A 17,360-nucleotide genomic window follows, 5' to 3' on the forward strand; every position below is an offset into this window, starting at 1 on the left:
GAGAAACAAAATATTCATGTTTTCTCTCTTGTAATAGAGTCCTCATACAAAGTAAGTATGAATACAAATCTTCATTGTCAACTTCCTTTAAAAGTGAATTTTCAAGCCTTCTGACCACATTTGCTACATATGCTGAATCTGTGATCAGATTGAGAGGTTGAGAAAACAGTTCGAAGACTCGAACCACTGCTGCCAACTCCACTATCTGTGGTGATCCTTGCGCTGTTTCTATGTTTGATTCCCACTTTCCTGTTGTTGCATTTTGCCATGTGATTACTGATTTGTGAGTTTTTCCTGAGCCGTCAGTAAATATGGTTATTGCATCCAACGGCACCTCACTTATTTTTGGCTTTTCTCTAAAACTTATTTTTGCTTTCAACAATTTGTGGCTTGGAAAGTGGATCGTGCAAGTGCCGGGATAATCTAACAATGCAATTTGCAAGTCTTCTGACTTTTGCAATGCCCAGTCAAAATAATCTTTTTTCAAAGGCAGGTAAATTGTTGTAAAATCTTTGCCTGCCATTGTCAACAGTCTGGACCTAGCTTTGATGATGATCTGAGCTATCATTTCCAGACTTGTGAGAATTGTTCTTGGAGACCTGTAAGATAAAAAGATCCATTCTAAAATCAGCAATGGGTCTGTGTGAGATGCATCCCATTGAAAAATCAAACCATACAGTTGTATTTTCTCTCCCAACACTGCAAGGAAGAATGGTAATGATTCTACAAAACGATGTGCCTGTCTCTGTTGAAGAGCTTCTGCAATCCTTTCGAGGGCTTTCTGAGCTTCTAGCGTGAGAGTTCTGGGAGACTTTATATTGCAGTCTCCTTTCAAAAGGTTAAACAATGATGTAAGTTCATCATTTGTGATTCCTAAGACTGGTCTCATCCAGTTGATTTCTCCCAAAAGCTGTTGCAAGTCTTGCAGATTGTTGACTTCTGCTTTGATTTGAATTTTCTGAGGTTTTATGGTCTGTTCTGAGATCCTCCATCCTAAGTATTTCCAAGGTGCAACTTCTTGAATTTTCGAAGTAGAAATTTCCAATCCTGCATTTTGCACTTCTGCAATCACGCAGTCACGAGCTTTCTGCAGCTCCTGTTGTGTCGATGCTGCGATGAGCAGATCGTCCATGTAGTGAACGATTCTTGCCTCCGGATATTTCTTTCACGCTGGAGACAAAGCTCGTGCCACAAACCATTGGCAAATCGTTGGAGAATTTTTGAGTCCTTGGGGTAAAACCACCCAATGGTATCTTTCCAGAGGTTCTTGTCTGTTGATGCTTGGGATGGAGAATGCAAATCGAGGAGCATCATCTGGATGAAGTGGAATGTTAAAGAAACAATCCTTGAGATCGATGATCACAAGTGGCCAGTCTCTCGGAATCATTGAGAGAGCTGGAAGTCCTAATTGAAGTGGACCCATTTCTTCAATGACCTCATTGATTTTTCTGAGATCATGAAGCAGTCTCCATGAACCTGAGGCTTTCTTGTGGATCACAAACACCGGAGAATTCCAGGGACTATTGGTTGGTTTGATGTGTCCCTTTTCTAACTGTTCTTTAACTAAAAGCTTACGTGCACTCAACTTTTTCCGCTCAAGGGGCCACTGATCCACCCAGACAGGATCGTCTGTTTTCCAGGTCAGTTTCAAAGTGGTGAGTGCCACAGTGACCCCCACTAAAAATCCAGTTCCAATCTCGCACCCCATTGTGCCAAAATGTCTCTTCCCCACGCTGTGATGGGTTATTGTATGATGAATGGACGAATGACTGCCGTCTTTTTTCCTGGTCCTGAGATGAGAATTGCATTTTCACTCTGTGGACAAACAGAACTTCCTCCAATGCCTGAAAGTGAGCTCAAAGGTGCAATCAGGCTCCATTCTCTGGGCCAAAAAATATATGAAATTACCGTGACATCGGCCCCTGTGTCAATCATTCCTTGGAGCGTGATTGTCTTCTGGCCGTAGGTCAAAGAACATGTAATGATGGGTCGATCTCGACCTAGGTGCTTTACCCATGAGGCATGAACCTCCACGTGCTCACTCGAAGGGGAATCCTGTTGACGCAACACTGGCATGACCTGTTCCGTGGTGTGAGATGGCAATGCAATGGCTTTGGCAATGGAAGTGTTCTCAGGAATGACCAACGGTGGTCGAAGAGCCTTGGCTAAGATTGTCAATTCTTCATTGCAGTTTGCCCAAACGAGTGTTGGATAAATGATGAGACCTAAAATACTACTTCTGTCTTTACCTATAATTAAAAATTCTTGGCTTTTCAATGAAGTTCCAGTGACCCCGGTGGGTATCACTGCATGGCTCTCATTCATGAAACATGTCATTTTGGAAGCTGCCAAGTCACATTGTGCCCCTGGTGGCAGCAAGTCTGGATCGCTGGGGATCCTGTAGATTGTCCTGCTGAGGGTATCACATTGACGTTCCCCGACAACTGTCCTGTTTGTGGAATTTGATTTTGAGTCATCGCCATCACTTGTGTCGTCGCGCGTTGACGATTCGCACTCTTCTTGGAGTTTCCCGAGAGAGGCAGAGGTCTTCCATCCACATCTGTTTTTGCATGGCAATGGCTTGCTTGATGCTTCCCTCTTCTGCATCTTGGACAAACACCTGATGAACTTGCATTTTTTGCACGTTCTGGACAGTTTCTCTTGAGGTGCCCTTGTTTGCCGCACTTATAGCATTGTGCTCCTGAAAGTTTTGCTGTCATTACTGTTGTGGAATTATTTTGTCGAAGAGCTGCCAAAGCCTCCTTAAGGTTTTCAGTCTGGGCTTTGATGATTTTTTCCATCTGTTCTCCCCAGATGCTTGCTTGAATGGATGCAACATGCTGTGGTGTTCCTACTTTGCTGCATGCTTCCAACATTTCTGCCAAGGACGGCTGGCCTGGCATTGCACTGATGATGCGTTTGCAGTCTGCGTTGGCATTTGCAAAAGCAAGACTTCGAAGCAGATGTGGCTTCGCTCCCTCATCATTGACTTGCTTGTCTATTGCTTGTGTTAGACGATCAATGAATGAGGAGAAAGATTCTGTTGGGCTTTGCTTTACCTCTGTGTAAATGCTTTCTGGAATTCCTGCTGGTGGAATTTGCACAATTGCTTTTCTTGCTGCTTCTTTTATATCTGTCAACACCTCTCGTGGCAAATTCCTTGTTTGACAACCTGGGTCATCATTTGGTGGATCACCTGCCATTTCTGCCACAGTGATGCTTGCATTTGGTCCTCCTTGATATCTTCTCCTGAGCTCTTCAAGGGCTCTTTTCCATTTTGCTTCCCAGATAAGGACTTGCGAATCTGTTAGAATCATTGATGCGATAGATCCGAGATCAAAAGGCGTTAGATCATATATGTTGAATGTTGCCTTCAAAAGCTGCTTGAAGTACGGGGATCCCAATCCATTATCACGGATGGCTTTCACTAATTCCTTGATGACGTCACGATCCAATCGCTCCCATCTCGGATTCTGACCTTGTGCATCGTATGCCACTGGCATTGCTAGACTTCTTGCACCTGTTAAATTGAATTCTTTCAATGCTTTTTTCTTTATCTCAGTCCAATCTGTTGCACTGGGTACCTGTGCATCAGATATCTGTGAATCTTCCAAAAATGGAATTAATTGCTGCGATTTCCATGATGATGCTGCTCCTGTCATTCCGGAGTCTTCTTGTGTTTGGTGTTTGTTCACATCTTCTTGAGATGTGATCCCTTCATCCCTGAGGGATATGTCTCTTCTTGAGATTTCTTTTCCTCCTAATTGAGGAGTAGGAAGCTGGGATTTCTGTGCAGCACGTGATCCCTGTGCAGCACTACCAAAGGAGAGGGTTGATCCATCGGGTAGCCGGAGGATAAATGGAGAATGCGTCTGTGCAGTTGATTGAAGAGGAGCTTGATTGGCTTTTGGTGAAAGGAACACTTGAGGGAATTGAGTGTTTGAATCTGGGTTGAGCTCCAAAGCTGTTTCTTTAAATTGCAGGAGAAATTGCTTCATGAAATCTTTGGATAATAAAATTGAAGGAGCTTGAGATGAAGAATCTGCAGTTGCTGTTGTTATTGATATGAAAGGAATGCCTTGCGAAGCAGTGATATGAATCATGCTTTCATCCGTGCTGACTGCTTGTTGTTGTAGTTGAATTGCTTCGTGATCCTCTAAAGTTGACACAGGCTGTGTTTGTTCCTGTTGAAATTGCTGCTTTGGAGAATAAATCTGTTTTTTGTATGTAATTGGGAAAAAATGATGTAATGTGGGTGTTCCGCCACTAGCTGGCGCTGTTGCTGGACTGGCTGAGTATGGAAGTTGCCGTGTTTGCTGTAATTGTACAGTCCCGCCACTAGGTGGCGCTGTCATCGAGACAGCTGGCCCCTGTCCGGCACTAGGTATTTTTTCTGGGATCTGTTCCATCAGCTCCGACAAAAGATGCTGTGCTTGTAACAAATTCTCCGTTTCTGGATCTCTGGAAACTGTTGTAATATTTTTTGGACATGTGCCCATGCATATGAACGAGCTAGCTGATTTTGAATCACTGAGCGCCTGCTGTGCTGGTATCAAGGTGCCGCTCGTGGGCGGGGTCATGGTCTGCGGCTGCCGTGAGGAGGCGGCTCCCTGGAGAAATTCTCCGCCCTGGCCACTCTCCATCCCCGCCTGCGCCACCCCCGCCTGCTCCGATCCTGCTTGCGCTGTCCCGGCACCCCCCTGGGAGGCGTTCCCTCTCGGCCCGCCCCCAGAGACCGCCCCGTCCCGCTCGCCATCGGCGTTTACCCCGCCCCGAGCAAGACTGCGGCTTGGAATCCACCCCACTCCCACCGCGCCTGCGCCAAAATCTGCCGCAAGCGCCTCTGGGGTTTGCAGTGCATGGCTCTGTGCCTGCGCCTGCGCCGCCCTTTCTGGCTCTTTGCCCATGCTTTGCGATGCGGACGCAACTTGGTCCACATTGCTCCCCGTAGCTTGCGTCATCAACCTGCGCTCAGCTACCGGCATGGACTTTCCCCCCGTTACTGTCCCGGTCCCGCGGTTTGCAAAATCCCGACGATCGCCCGCGAGTTCTTTTTCCCCGCGATCCGCGCCCCCTTGACACGGTATGTTTTCCCACTGCCCCCCGTTACGTTCCCCGTCACCGCCGTGTGATTGTTCCCGGCGCGCCTGACTCTGATCGCTTTAGCGCGCATGCGCTGTGGTCTTATCTCCTGCGGCTGACGCGATTTGGGGTTGTTTTCCCTGCTGTTCTGGTGTTTGGCGCCCTCCCCCTCCCCCCTGCTGTGTCTGTCCTTGCTCTGCTGGAGGGAGAGGCAGCGAAGCTATTTCGTGTGATATCTGCGGGGGGGTAAACGGGCTTCTAGATGGAATATGTTCTAAATCTCCCTGTTTCCCCCCCTGGGGCAATTGTCCCATGTCCAGGGGACATGTCTCAGAAGAACGCATGTCTCTATCTTGATCGCTGGGATAAAGTACAAGTTTTTGCCTTCCCGGGACTGGCTTTGGGGAATCAGGTTTTGGGGTTTGAGGCACCGAGACAAGCTGCTGTGCATCATGTGCCTCACCTCGGGGAAGCTGCTGGCTTTCCCCTGATGTTGCCTGGGTGAGCTGATGGCTCTCCCCTCCCACATCCCCACTAGGAGATTTGGGATCCGCCTGCTGCTGAGAGGCAGTACAAGTCGCTGCTGGCTGCTGCTCAGCGGAAGAAACCTTGCTTTGTCCCTCTTGCGCAGTCCTCTGCTGTTGTAAAGAAGGAGGAACTGCTTTTCTGTTACGTGAAATGGACTCTAGCATGGTTCTCGCTGCGGGCAAAAGCTTCGCAGCTGCTTTATCTTTCTTAGTTGCTCTGTTGTAAAGTTCCCTGTTTGCCTCTTGCCAAAATGCAGGCTCAAATACAACGTGGGTCTCACAATGTGGAAAGTTACACCGAGCCCACAAAAGAAGAGCTTGAAGCTCCTTCTCAAAAAGGCCTGCAGGATGTGCAGACACAACTACCCTTAATTTTGCTAGGATCCTAAGCTGTTCCTGGGAGATTCCCACCCCCATGTGTTCTAAATTCGACCGGTCTTACCAAAGCCGAAAAACAGGGTGCAGGTGTTCTCAAATTCATCCCGGGGGTGTCCTGATCACCGACCAGCAGATCTCAGGGTGACGACTTCAGGGCCCTTGAAGTTCGTCTGTCCAAGGCGAATTTGAAGGCAGCTGCTTTGGCCAAAAAATCTTCCCCTGTCTTCTCTGGCTGTTTTCCTGGCTTCAGAGGGCTTGGTGTGTCCACTGGAAAGTACCCAGGGACGCCAATTCTCGGGTTGGTTTTCTCACCCGAGTGTGGGGGTGCTGAAATGCTATCATAAGTTTCTTAGTTGTAGGTTTGATGTGATTTGGACTTTAACCCTAGCCTGGCAAAGTTCCTGTCTTGGATTGTGCTTATCAAAGGTTGATAAGAGTTGCCAAGACAACTCTAATCCTCTGCCCTGGGTTTCGATCATCCTATTGTATTTTCCCCCATCCCATTGTATTTCTCCCCCACATGTCCAGCATACCCCAGACCCCAAAACCTTCAGGAGAGGTGTCTGACAGGGATTGGTGGGTCTCACAAGACCACGTCCCAAATTCACCTGATTTGTTAATGTTGTGTATTGCATTTTGACCTTACCCACCTGGCTTTGTGTGATTGGTCTTGTAACTTGTATCCACCCCTGAGATTTTGGGGGAACAAAAACCCCCTGTAACTGAGGCCAGGGGTCACTCCCCAGAGGCACAGGCCTAGAACCAGGGGCTGCCCCTGAGTTACCCGAATAAAACCTTTCTCCCTGAGCCTCCGGAGTGTCCCCTCTTTCGAACCACGGCCGAGACAGCTAAGGCAAAAGCGCTGCGGAGCCAAAGACCCACGCAAAGGTACTGTTGGGCGTATCACAGCTAGCAGGGTGGCCCAGCTGACGCTGAGCTGACCTGAGAGACAGATACGCGAAGCAACACCCGAGATTCAAGTTGTTTAAAGTCCTTGGCCCTCTAAAAGCCCCGAGTCGCGTTGGTACAAAGAAGCAGAGTCTTCAAGGCCTTGCTTTCTGGTTTCTCAAGTTGTTTATTATTTGATATCACAAAGTTTTTCTCCGCTCCCAGCCGAGGTCCGGACAGCGGCTGGGACACGAGGCGACTGCCCACCGATGGGACGTCACCTTACATTTATACAGATAATTACGTATAGGATATTTACTATTTCACACCAATGCCTAGTGCTTACACTAAGAGGGTCACTTCTGCTTTGACCCAATCCACTCTAACTATCTTATTTCATCACCACCCCAGAAGATGGAGGACGAGGAAGAAGGAGAGGGACACGAGGTACCACCCAAATTCCACCATCTTGTCCCCCATTTACCTCTATTCTAAGAATCCTAAAACTACTGAATTTTGTATGTTCTACTGTGCTAAACTACTATTTTCACTTCCTGGTGATTTGCAATTCCTCTCCTAATGCTGGAAGTTTCTCCCATGGGCTAAGATCAAACTCAGTGTCTTCCTGGGCTCTGTGCCAAGGTTTCCAACCCCCCTGGACCGGTTCCACACCCCCCTGTCCAGGGCTCAAATTCTCTTTCCCAGGTCTCAGGTCATCCAAGGGGATGTCCTGGACTCCAACAGGTAGCAACCTCCCATCACGGGGAAAGTCGTCCTGTGTCCAAGCTGCTGTGAACATCTTGGCCGGGCACAGAGAAACTTGTAAGATAAGAAACAATAAACATACCAGAAACCAAGAAAAACAAGACCTTGAAGACTCAGTTTCATTCTCATGTCTGGCACAAAGCCTTCAGAGGGCAAAAGACTCACTTGAACCACCACCTGATTCTCAGGCGAAAAAGGATGGTAAGTATAACTTCTGTGCTAAACTTAGGGTCCCACTGCCTGCCAGTCTTCTCATAGGCAATATGGAAATAGCAATAATAATAATAATAATAATAATAACAACTCATTACATTTCCAGCTAAATAGGGAGTTTTTATCCTGTGAGAAGGCTCTCAATGGTGAGAGGAGAGACATTTATCCATGTATTTTAAATATCAAGATGGGTAATGAGAGTGAATTGAGTTGGTTTTCAGCCCCACTGAGTTCTTGGCTTTTGTGAAGCTTGAAAATACAAATTCTGGGTCTGGTGGTGGTTGTGGAGGTGGACACCAGACTCGGATATTATTTCATGTATATCACCAGCTGAGGGAAAACTTTGCTGTGGAGTTTGGTGCAGATGTGGGAAGAGGAGAGATGACACATCTAATTTTTTTTTCCACCATCAAGACATAGTCAGTGTCTTTAGACTTAAGGATAATTTGAATGTAAAGTTTAAAATTATCTCTTAGACTTAAGGATAATTTGAATGTAAAGTTTAAAATTATCTCATACCGTTCATGACACCTTGACACCTTGTGGCTCAGGCCACTTTGCTTTTATGTAGGAGCCCACATGGCTTTGTGGGAATTGTCATTTCAGGGGCAAAATAAGAACTGATAAAAACTACCCAAAGAAGTTAAATTTTGTATTGTTTTCCCCAGTTAATCTGTTGCAATGCAGATTAATTTTGTGGCTGAAAATTTAGTTTGTCTGCCTTGAAATGGGGACTGAAAGCTTTTTATTAAGTGGATTCGTTCCCCAGTTCCCTGAAGAATCTGTAAATGATGTCCTTTGCTGAGTGCATCACCTCCATTTGCTGAAATACTACTTGGCTTTGCCTCTCCTTTTTAGGATCTTAATCTATGAATGTCAGCTGCTGTGGCTTTCTCTCCAGAGCATCCCAGGGATGCAGCTTCCCTTCTGTCTGTAAAGGAAAGGAGCAGCATGCCTGCAAAATGCAAACTTGTGATGGACAAACCCCGCATTACTTTTGTCTTTGGTGCAACGAAGGTGAATGTCTTCCTTTTACTAAAACTGAACAGCAGATGAGTATCCAGCCCTCCCCAGTCTATATTTTGATACCAAGAACTTTATGAAAAGTAAATGAGTCCTTACGACTACTGATTCATAAATGCCGCTTGGAAGTTTTTTCTTGGAGCTGGTTAGTCTTCTGGATTTGTAATTCAGTTTAAAATTAAATTGATTGACAGCTACTGGGAAGGAAGCATTTTTCAGACAGTAAATCTCAGGGCAAAGATGGAGTGGACAAGGGAAAACTGCAAGTTTAATTTCAAATAATTTTCTACATTTACTAGCTGTGTTGGCAGCTTTGGGTGAATCCAGAGCAACCACATCAGAGCTGGGAAAAGAAACAAGTAAGAGTCTCCTGTCAAATTCATTTTTCAGTGCTGTAAGCCATGCAAATTGAATGTAGAACTCATGTACCCTGACTGATGCCTTTTCCAGGGGGGTTTCTATGTGAGCCTCGGACAAAATGCCATCTTGTATATCTGAGGATCGCATTTGCTTTATCCATGGCTTAATAGCATTGACACCTTCTGGCTGGTCCACGATCAAGGACACCCAGATCTCCCATTTCCATTCTGACAGGTCTTTGTGTCTACCTCAGACTTGACATCACTGAACTCATGTCACGCCCATCACTCCAGTTCATGCAACCTCATCCACATCTTCCAGTATTGACAGTACTGCTGCACTGCTCAGTGTGATCAGCAGTTTTTAGTAGAAATCTCCAACTCTATATGCCTAAATCACAGATCGCAGAATATTCTGAGTTGAAAGGGACCCAGAAGGATCATCAACTCACTCATAAAAATAGTGACTTGCCATTGCTTCCTTGGAAATGCATCTTTTTGAATGTTACCACTGGCAAATTTAACTATTTGCATCCTAAAATACTCTTTAATCCTCTCATACTTACAACTATAGACCTCTGGATGCACCACTGTTTGGCCACATGGATCTCCAAGAGAGGCTGCCATTTCGAAGCAGGGTACATTCAAATCCTCCCTCTGAGATTGTAGATACATAGGAAATATTTATCCATGGTGTTATGAGCTGGCAGTGGTCCTGTAAATCCCAAGAGGAGCTTTCATGTTTGAGGTGGTTGGGCTGGAGTGATGTTTTTAATATCCTAATGGGAAATGTGTCACTTGTGTTATGTATTTTTGCTCAAAGCTCATCTTACTTGGCACAGGATATGACAGATTAATGTCACAGCAATTTTTTTGCTTTTCCACATGATTACACTTCCCATTTAAGTCCATTTATTTACACTATCCCTGAACTGCATGTGACAAAACCACTGAATAAAAATACCCCTTGCAGAAGCTCTGCCAGGTTGAAATCACTGGCTGAGTGCCTCAGATCTATATTCTGACATTTCATTAGCACCTCCCTTCTGCTAAAATTTTACAGCTCTAATGGGATCTGTCATCTGTACAAAGAGCCAAGGTGAAGATCTCCATGATGCACTGGAAACCACCTCCTTGGCTGGGCTTTCCTTCTTCTCTTGGTCCTCATCTCTGTATTGCTCAGAGCAACAAGGGGAAAGGACACCTTCAGAAAATTGTTTTGCATTTAAATAAAGTGGTGATGTGGATTAATGAATATATTTGGACAAAGCAGTGGTTCTTCTGAGCATTCGAGGCTGAGTCTTGAAGGTGAAGGACTACACTTGCTCAGCTTCTTATCTTGGTTGCATGGTAGTAGGGAATAATGAAGGCATCCTCACAATGTGGGGTACCAACAAGGATGAGACCCACCAGAGTGGGATGTCATCAAGGGCAGCTGATGAGTGACTCCTTAATGGCTCCTCCAGCTTTGCCTCTTGCTTCTGGAAAAAATTCCCAATCCCTGGACAGAAAGATCATCTCCAGTACAATGGAAAGATTTGACCAAAACTTCAGCTTCTAAACACATCCCTGGTGGAGATGGTGTCTGAATTTCTCAGTGAATGTGGGAGACAGGCCCTACCTGTATATGAGATGAATCCCAAGGAGGAAAAAATGCAGGTTGGGGTATTTTGTTAAATAATTTTTGTTTCTCATGGTTGTCACAGTTTAGGAATGGCATTTGCCAATTTAATGTTCCCACTGAAACCACTCCAAAACATGTGCCACTCGGTCACTCCCTCTTCCCACTCCCACTCCCTGTCTGTTGGCTGGAGAGGAGAAATGGAGGCTATACTAGTTTTAAAGCAAACCAGCGGGAGATTCCAAGTCAGAACTATAATTTAATAGGAAAATTAAAACAAAGGCTACAGTACAGAAACACTGGCTTAAACTGACAGAGTCAGAATACGACCTGACACCCTGTTGATCAGGGTGCTGGTAGCAGTCCAATTAAATGGTGGCTTCAGTCCTGTTGTAATAATGGATGTGGTTTTGTCAAAGCAGTGATCCTGTAGAAAGATCTGGTCTTTCTCTGGAGGTCCAGTGGTGGATATTGAGCTCTTGTTCTCTGGAAATCCAGTGGGTGGTGCCCCAGTTGTGTTCCAAACCTCAGATTATATACAGGTAGGAATGCTTGGTTCCTCCCCCTGGGTGGGGCATCTCACAATGGGATGATGTAATTTTATGAGTCATGCTGTGAGACCTTGACAGCCCATTAGTGGAGATAGCCCCTGGAGGGAATAATCAGGGCTAAGTCATGGAGAAGATAAAGAACACTGCCCCACATATCTCAACAGCTTACATAGATGGTAGTAGAATACATACTTTTGGTTACAACTTACATTGCAACCTAAAAAAGAGGCATAAAAGGTAAAGATCACGGGTTGAGATAAAAAATATTTACTGGAAACAGCAATGAAATAAGAAAATGAACAGTAACAGCAACAATATTAATGACAGAGGTCTACAAGAAGAGAAACATTATTGCTCACCTCCCTGAGGAAACCCCTGACAATAGCCAGCCACTTCCTTTACCATGCTACCCCAACCTGGAAGTGAGCCATTCTCCCCTTCCTGGAAAATGATGTGAGGTGGTTTAGAATAACCTATGGGTCCTACCCTTGCTCCCTCCTGGCTGCTGCAAAAAATAACCCTGTCTTGGATGAAACCAGGATATTATCCACCTCTTATCATATACCATCTATGTCATGCCCAAATCCTACACCTTCCAACTATATAAATATGTATATATATATATATATACACAAGCATACCTATCATTTCCAGAGTCAGTGACCATCCCTCCAAGATGTCTGTTGAGTTTATTTAGTCCATGACTGTGGATTCTATCCATCCTAGATGTCTTCCAGACCAGGAGAGCTGGTGTGCTGTTGGCTTTCAATGAGCTTTTTAACAGTTCATTGTACCATTCAATTTTCCCAGAGGCTGGTGCATAATAGGGACTATGATATACCCATTCAATACCATGCTCTCTGGCCCAGGTGTCTAAGAGGCTATTTCTGACATGTGTCCTGTTGTCTGACTCAAATCTTTCTGGGGTGCCATGATACCACAGGAATTTTTCAGTTTGCAGGAGTGTGATGTAATCAATCTGACAGCCCCCCCCCCACTTATATTTGGACCATGGTCCCCCATACCACAGAGGCTTTACCCACTTGGCCTGCTTGATTGCAGCACATTTCACAGTTATGAATAACTGTCAGAGTCTGTCCAAGGATGTGATATGCCTCACGACTGTCTCCGATGGTTGGGGACTGGGACCCCGAACTCTGAAGGGAGCCCCTGGCCTGGCTGAGGTGGAACGTTTGCCAAGTCTCGGAGGACTGGTATGCATCTCCATGAGAACGGAGTGCAAGAACAATGGAACTGGTCACAGTGGACTGAGCCGAGGCTGCTTGTCCAAACTGGTCTGTCCGTACCAGAGGCACGGCTTGCAGCTTGTTCCTGAGCATCCAACCTCAACACAGGTGGTTCCTGCCTTGGCTCTGTGCCCCTTGCTTTGGTTCCCTTTGGCTCTGTGCCCCTTGCTTTGGTCCTCGCCTTGACCAACCTATAAAAACTCTGGAGACCCCCGCTCACTTTTGTGATCACCCCACTGGAGAAGATCGCATCTATAGGCATCTCTAAGCCTTGAGGACTCGTCCCTCCATGTTAGTAGCTATAATCCCCTTCCCCTCTTTCTCTATCTTTCTCACTATTCTCCATTTTCTCTCCCCACTATCGCATTTGTTGGCACTAAATAAAGGTGCATTTTTTGTTTAAGTAAACTGAGTTGTCCCCTGCTGTGTCTTTTGCGCTTTGAGATCCCCAAAACGAACCATCAGGTTCCCCGCATATGTTTGCAGACCTTGACAATAACCTGGGAGATAGTCTCCATGGTTAAGTCCACCCCTTGGTAAGGAGTCCATCTCTATGTTACATCTCTTCCCCGATGACCTGAGGTGTCATGGGCCCACTGAGCCAGAAATAACTCACCCTTATGTTGCCAGTCCAGATCTACCTCAGACACTAATCTTGGCAGCTTGATCTGTCTGATGTTGTGATGCTCTTTGTTAGCTTGACTCTTAGGTACGTGTGCATCTATATGATATACTTTCACAGTCAACTTCTTTACCTAGGCAATGATGTTTTGTCACAGTTCAGAAGCCGAGATGGGTTTTCCTCTATGCTGCCAATTGGCCTTCTTCTATCGGTCCACTCATCCCCACAAGGTGCTTGCTATTATCCAGGAGTCAGCGTAGAGGTAGACTGTTGGCCATCTCTCTCTTTCAGCTATATATAAACCCAGCTGGACATCTTTCAGCTCTGCAACCTGACTTGATACACCTTGTCCCTCAATAGTTTCTGTGACTCATTGTGTGGGACTATGTAGGGCAGCTTTCCAGTTTTGATGTATCCCTGCAATACATCAGGAACCATCAGTGAAAAGTGTTGGGCAATTGAAGAGATGGGGTCTCCATGGTTTGCATCATGAAGCCAATTTTATTGAACACACTGCTGGTTTATATACCTTTCAAGCACAAGCTGAAAAAACCTACCTGCTTAAACAATAACAACCATAACAACAATATCTATGTTTCTTAGTAACATTGCTAACTATGCTTAACTATGGGCTAGCACAGACTTGTTTAGGCCTGTACTGTCTTGCATACATACATTCACCCTTATCTCTTCCTCCTTCAGGGTCGTGCCTTGTTGCAGTGTGCTGGTGGCGCAGAGTGGAGGAGGGCGCAGTTCGACTCCTGCTGGGTGCGGGCGGGACGGCATCGGGAGAGGCTCTGGCGGCCCGGGGCTGCTGCGCTCTGCAGCACCAGCGGCAGCAGCGAGTGGGATGGAGAAGCGGCGGACGCCATTGCCCCAGCACTGTCCCATGCCGGAGACAGCTGTGAGAACAGCGCTGGCGGTGGCAGAGGCGGCGGTGCCGGCAGTGGCAGATGTAGCCCCGCACTGCCACCGAGAACGCGAACTTGCCGTGACGCCAGAAGGCAAGGAGCGAGGCAGCCGCACCCCGGTCTCCTCCGGGGAGCGTGAATGCGGAGAGCAAGCCCCTTGCCCCCCCCCCCCGGATGGCAACTGTGGCTCGGGCGCCACCGCTTCTCTCTTGCGAGGAGTGGCCAGCGGTGCCTGTGCAGACTGCGCGCAGCCAGCCCCCATTCCGATTTGCCGCAGCTGCCCCGGGGAGAGACCCTGCTCCCTCGCGGTGCCCAAAGAGCAAACGCACTTTTTGCCTCCGCCAGGAGACCACAGAGGTCGCTCCCCACCCCCACACCGCAGCAGTAAGTGCCCGGAGCGGCCGATTCCTATGCCCCACCAAAGCACGTGCACTTCCAAAGATTACGCAGACCATGTGTGGGACCCTTCTTCTCCCCAGCATTCCTCACGTCCCCAAACTCCTTCCTCGCCTTCTCCTCAACCCTTTTCACCTCGCCCTGCCCCGAGGTCGGTCTTTCGGCTGAAGCCACCGAAGGATGAAATCCTCCCTCCTGAAGCTCAGCAGCCCCATCCTGCCTCGGACAGTCGCCACACCCCCTTCCCCCATCCCCTCGGGGGAAGTCAACACGCCCCTTTGCTGAAATCTGATGTTTCTCTCAATCTCTCCAGTACTCCTTCTGCTCACTCGGTTCTGCAAAATTTCTACAATATAGTAGAAAGTGAAATAGACTCAAAAAATTCTAATTATGATTTGGCTTCAACACAAAGTCCAAATACTCCCCAAAATACAAAGAAAGAAATATTTAAATTACTTGAACAATCTGGTATAAGTAAAATTGCAATCAAAATAAAACATTTAAATAACCAAGAGCAATGGGAGTTCAGGAGTCCTGTACCCTTTTCAAATATCCCTTTATCTGTTCTGGAAAAAAATTAAAAGGCAGCTGAACAAGCATTTTACAATATGCAAACTGTTAACCTTTTAAAGTTTTTCAGAATTTTCATTAATCTAGTGTTCCAGTTGTTGAAAATGTGTGAGCAAAAAGCTGCCGGAATAAACCCATTAGAGAATCTACAAAGAAGGCAAACTACTGCCCAAGCTGCTGCCATGGACATTGAAATGTCTACTACTCTGGCTGCTTTGCACACGTCAGCCCAGAGAATCCAGAACCTGTGTCCTTTGTGTGGATCCAACAGACAGCAGAGCCCTGACAAAAAGGACTTTAGCCAACTTGAAGAACAGAAAAGAGGGAATGGAAAAGAGGAGGAGGGAGGGACAAAGGGGGAGGGTGAGGGGAGGAACCCCAGAAAGCCCCTCAAAAAAACTGATGACAGAGCACTACACAGCGTGAAGATAAAAATAGAGTGACTCCAAACAGATAAAAGGTCAGAGGGGAAGGGAAAAAGGGAAAAAATAAAAGAGAAATTGACATCATATCTCCTTGCAAATCAAATGTAAATAAAGTTTCTGTCTCAGAATTGACTTTTCCACAAAAATCACAGGTGACTTTCGCTGCATGGAGAAGAAGAAAGAAAAAAAGAGAAAAACCAAAAAACAAAAATTCCTAAAAAAACTCTTTTGCCTTTTTCCTCACTGTTTCTGTAATAATGTTGTTTTAAGTTTGTCTTTACAGCCCCAAGCTGCATTGTGCCCAAAATAAGAATCCCCAAAGCTGTCAAAATACTACAGCTGCAGCTCTCTCTGCCTGCCAGCACCAGAAGTCAGCTGGTTGATGAGCCACAGTGTGTCCGAAGTGAGCCTCACCTGTTGCTGTGATTCAAGCATCATCAACAAAGCTGAAAAGAATTTAAAGACTGTATTTGTTTCTGGACTGAGGATTCCCTAAGTGGGATGAATTTCTAGTCAAAAGCTGAACTGCTGATTTTGTTTGTTGTTGTTTTGATTGAATAGTTTTTGTCTTATTAAGTGTAAAATTTCAAAAATACTTTGTAAACCATTCCCTAATGACACTGCACTCTCTGAAATAAGTAGCCTTGCATGCAGATCCTGAAGAAGATGAAGAGCCAACAGAAAAACAGTTTTCTGGTCCTGAACAAGATGCAATTTTGGACTTCAAGTATGAGGATCCACCTCATCAAATTACAAAGCATTCCATTTTAAAAAATACAAAAGGAGGAGTTGTTGCAGTGTGCATTTTGGGTTTTCTAAAGTTCTGTATGATTTTTATTATTGAATTTCTGTAATGGTTCATTCCTACCCCCACCCCTTTCCCTAATCCCTGTCATTATCCCCCTTGCCCTCCCCATTGTACCTCCTCAATAGCCCTGTCCCAGTCTATTGTATCCCCTATTGTATCTTATCAATAGACACTCCCTAGTATTTGATGGCCCTGGCTAAGCCAGAGGCTTCAGCCAAGGCTTCAGGTATCCCCACACCCCTTTTGCCCAAAAATGGCAATGTCAATGCCCCCTGTTTCTTAGTCACTCTCCCTCATTTCCATCAGTAATGCCCCTGTACTTAAAGGCAGGGGAGAGACCAAATCGGGACTCATGCTCTCTGCCAGGGCCTTCGCCCTGAATAAACACCTTCCTTACCACTCAGTGTGAGCCGCTCCTTCTTCTAAGCTAAGTCACGTCTCTGTCTGAAATCTGGACCCAAAGGAATAACTCGTTCATATGGTATCAGAAGAGCAGAGCTAGCCGGGGAAACAAGCTCTGAAGAACCATACTGCCTCAACTTGCCAGGGCTTGTGGCCCTCTAGCACATCTACTTCTGTAATTATTTCAGCAGTACTTTGAGTCCTACTTCTTAGCTTAGCTGTTTTCCCACACAAGAGAACATATTGCTTTTCCTTTTTGGGTAGCCGATTACGTGGTGGGGCCTCCTTACCACGTCACCTTCTCCTCCTGCTCTTGTAATGATAATTTGAAATTATCATCTTCAGCCCAGTTTGTGATGACTTCCAAAACTCCTCGGTGATTGGTGTTTCCTATTCAAACTTGCTGTGTGATCAGAGCCATCCACTTAATCCACAAAGTACCAGTGGCATGATGTGTGGAAGGGACTTTCCCTTTGAACATCGAGTCCATCTGTGGCAGTCACGGTGCCAGGAGGAGCTGTGCTTTGGTGCCAATCACTTCTGAAGCAGCTTGAACCCCTTCATAAACTGTC

The 17,360-nt window shown here is 46.1% G+C and overlaps 1 protein-coding gene across 8 annotated transcripts in view; it reads left to right on the forward strand.

The window, feature by feature from the left end:
• Window positions 1-16,771, forward strand: part of LOC310922169 (protein ARK2N-like) — a 106,402-nt gene extending 89,631 nt beyond the window's left edge. For 5 of the 8 annotated variants that reach the window (XM_083882577.1, XM_083882578.1, XM_083882575.1 and 2 more), the window contains one exon: window positions 13,979-16,771. In XM_083882577.1, coding sequence (XP_083738703.1) covers window positions 13,979-15,164 — 1,186 coding nt within the window. In that variant the 3' untranslated portion in view covers window positions 15,165-16,771. Of the gene's footprint in view, window positions 1-4,796; window positions 5,084-7,580; window positions 7,842-8,711; window positions 8,871-13,978 lie in introns of those variants that run through there. The other 3 variants (XM_083882583.1, XM_083882584.1, XM_083882582.1) reach the window with 3 other exon arrangements.
• The last annotated feature ends 589 nt before the right edge of the window (window positions 16,772-17,360 follow it).

Source organism: Zosterops lateralis (genome assembly GCF_965231275.1).
Source record: "Zosterops lateralis genome assembly, chromosome: W".
Taxonomy (NCBI): Eukaryota; Metazoa; Chordata; class Aves; order Passeriformes; family Zosteropidae; genus Zosterops; species Zosterops lateralis.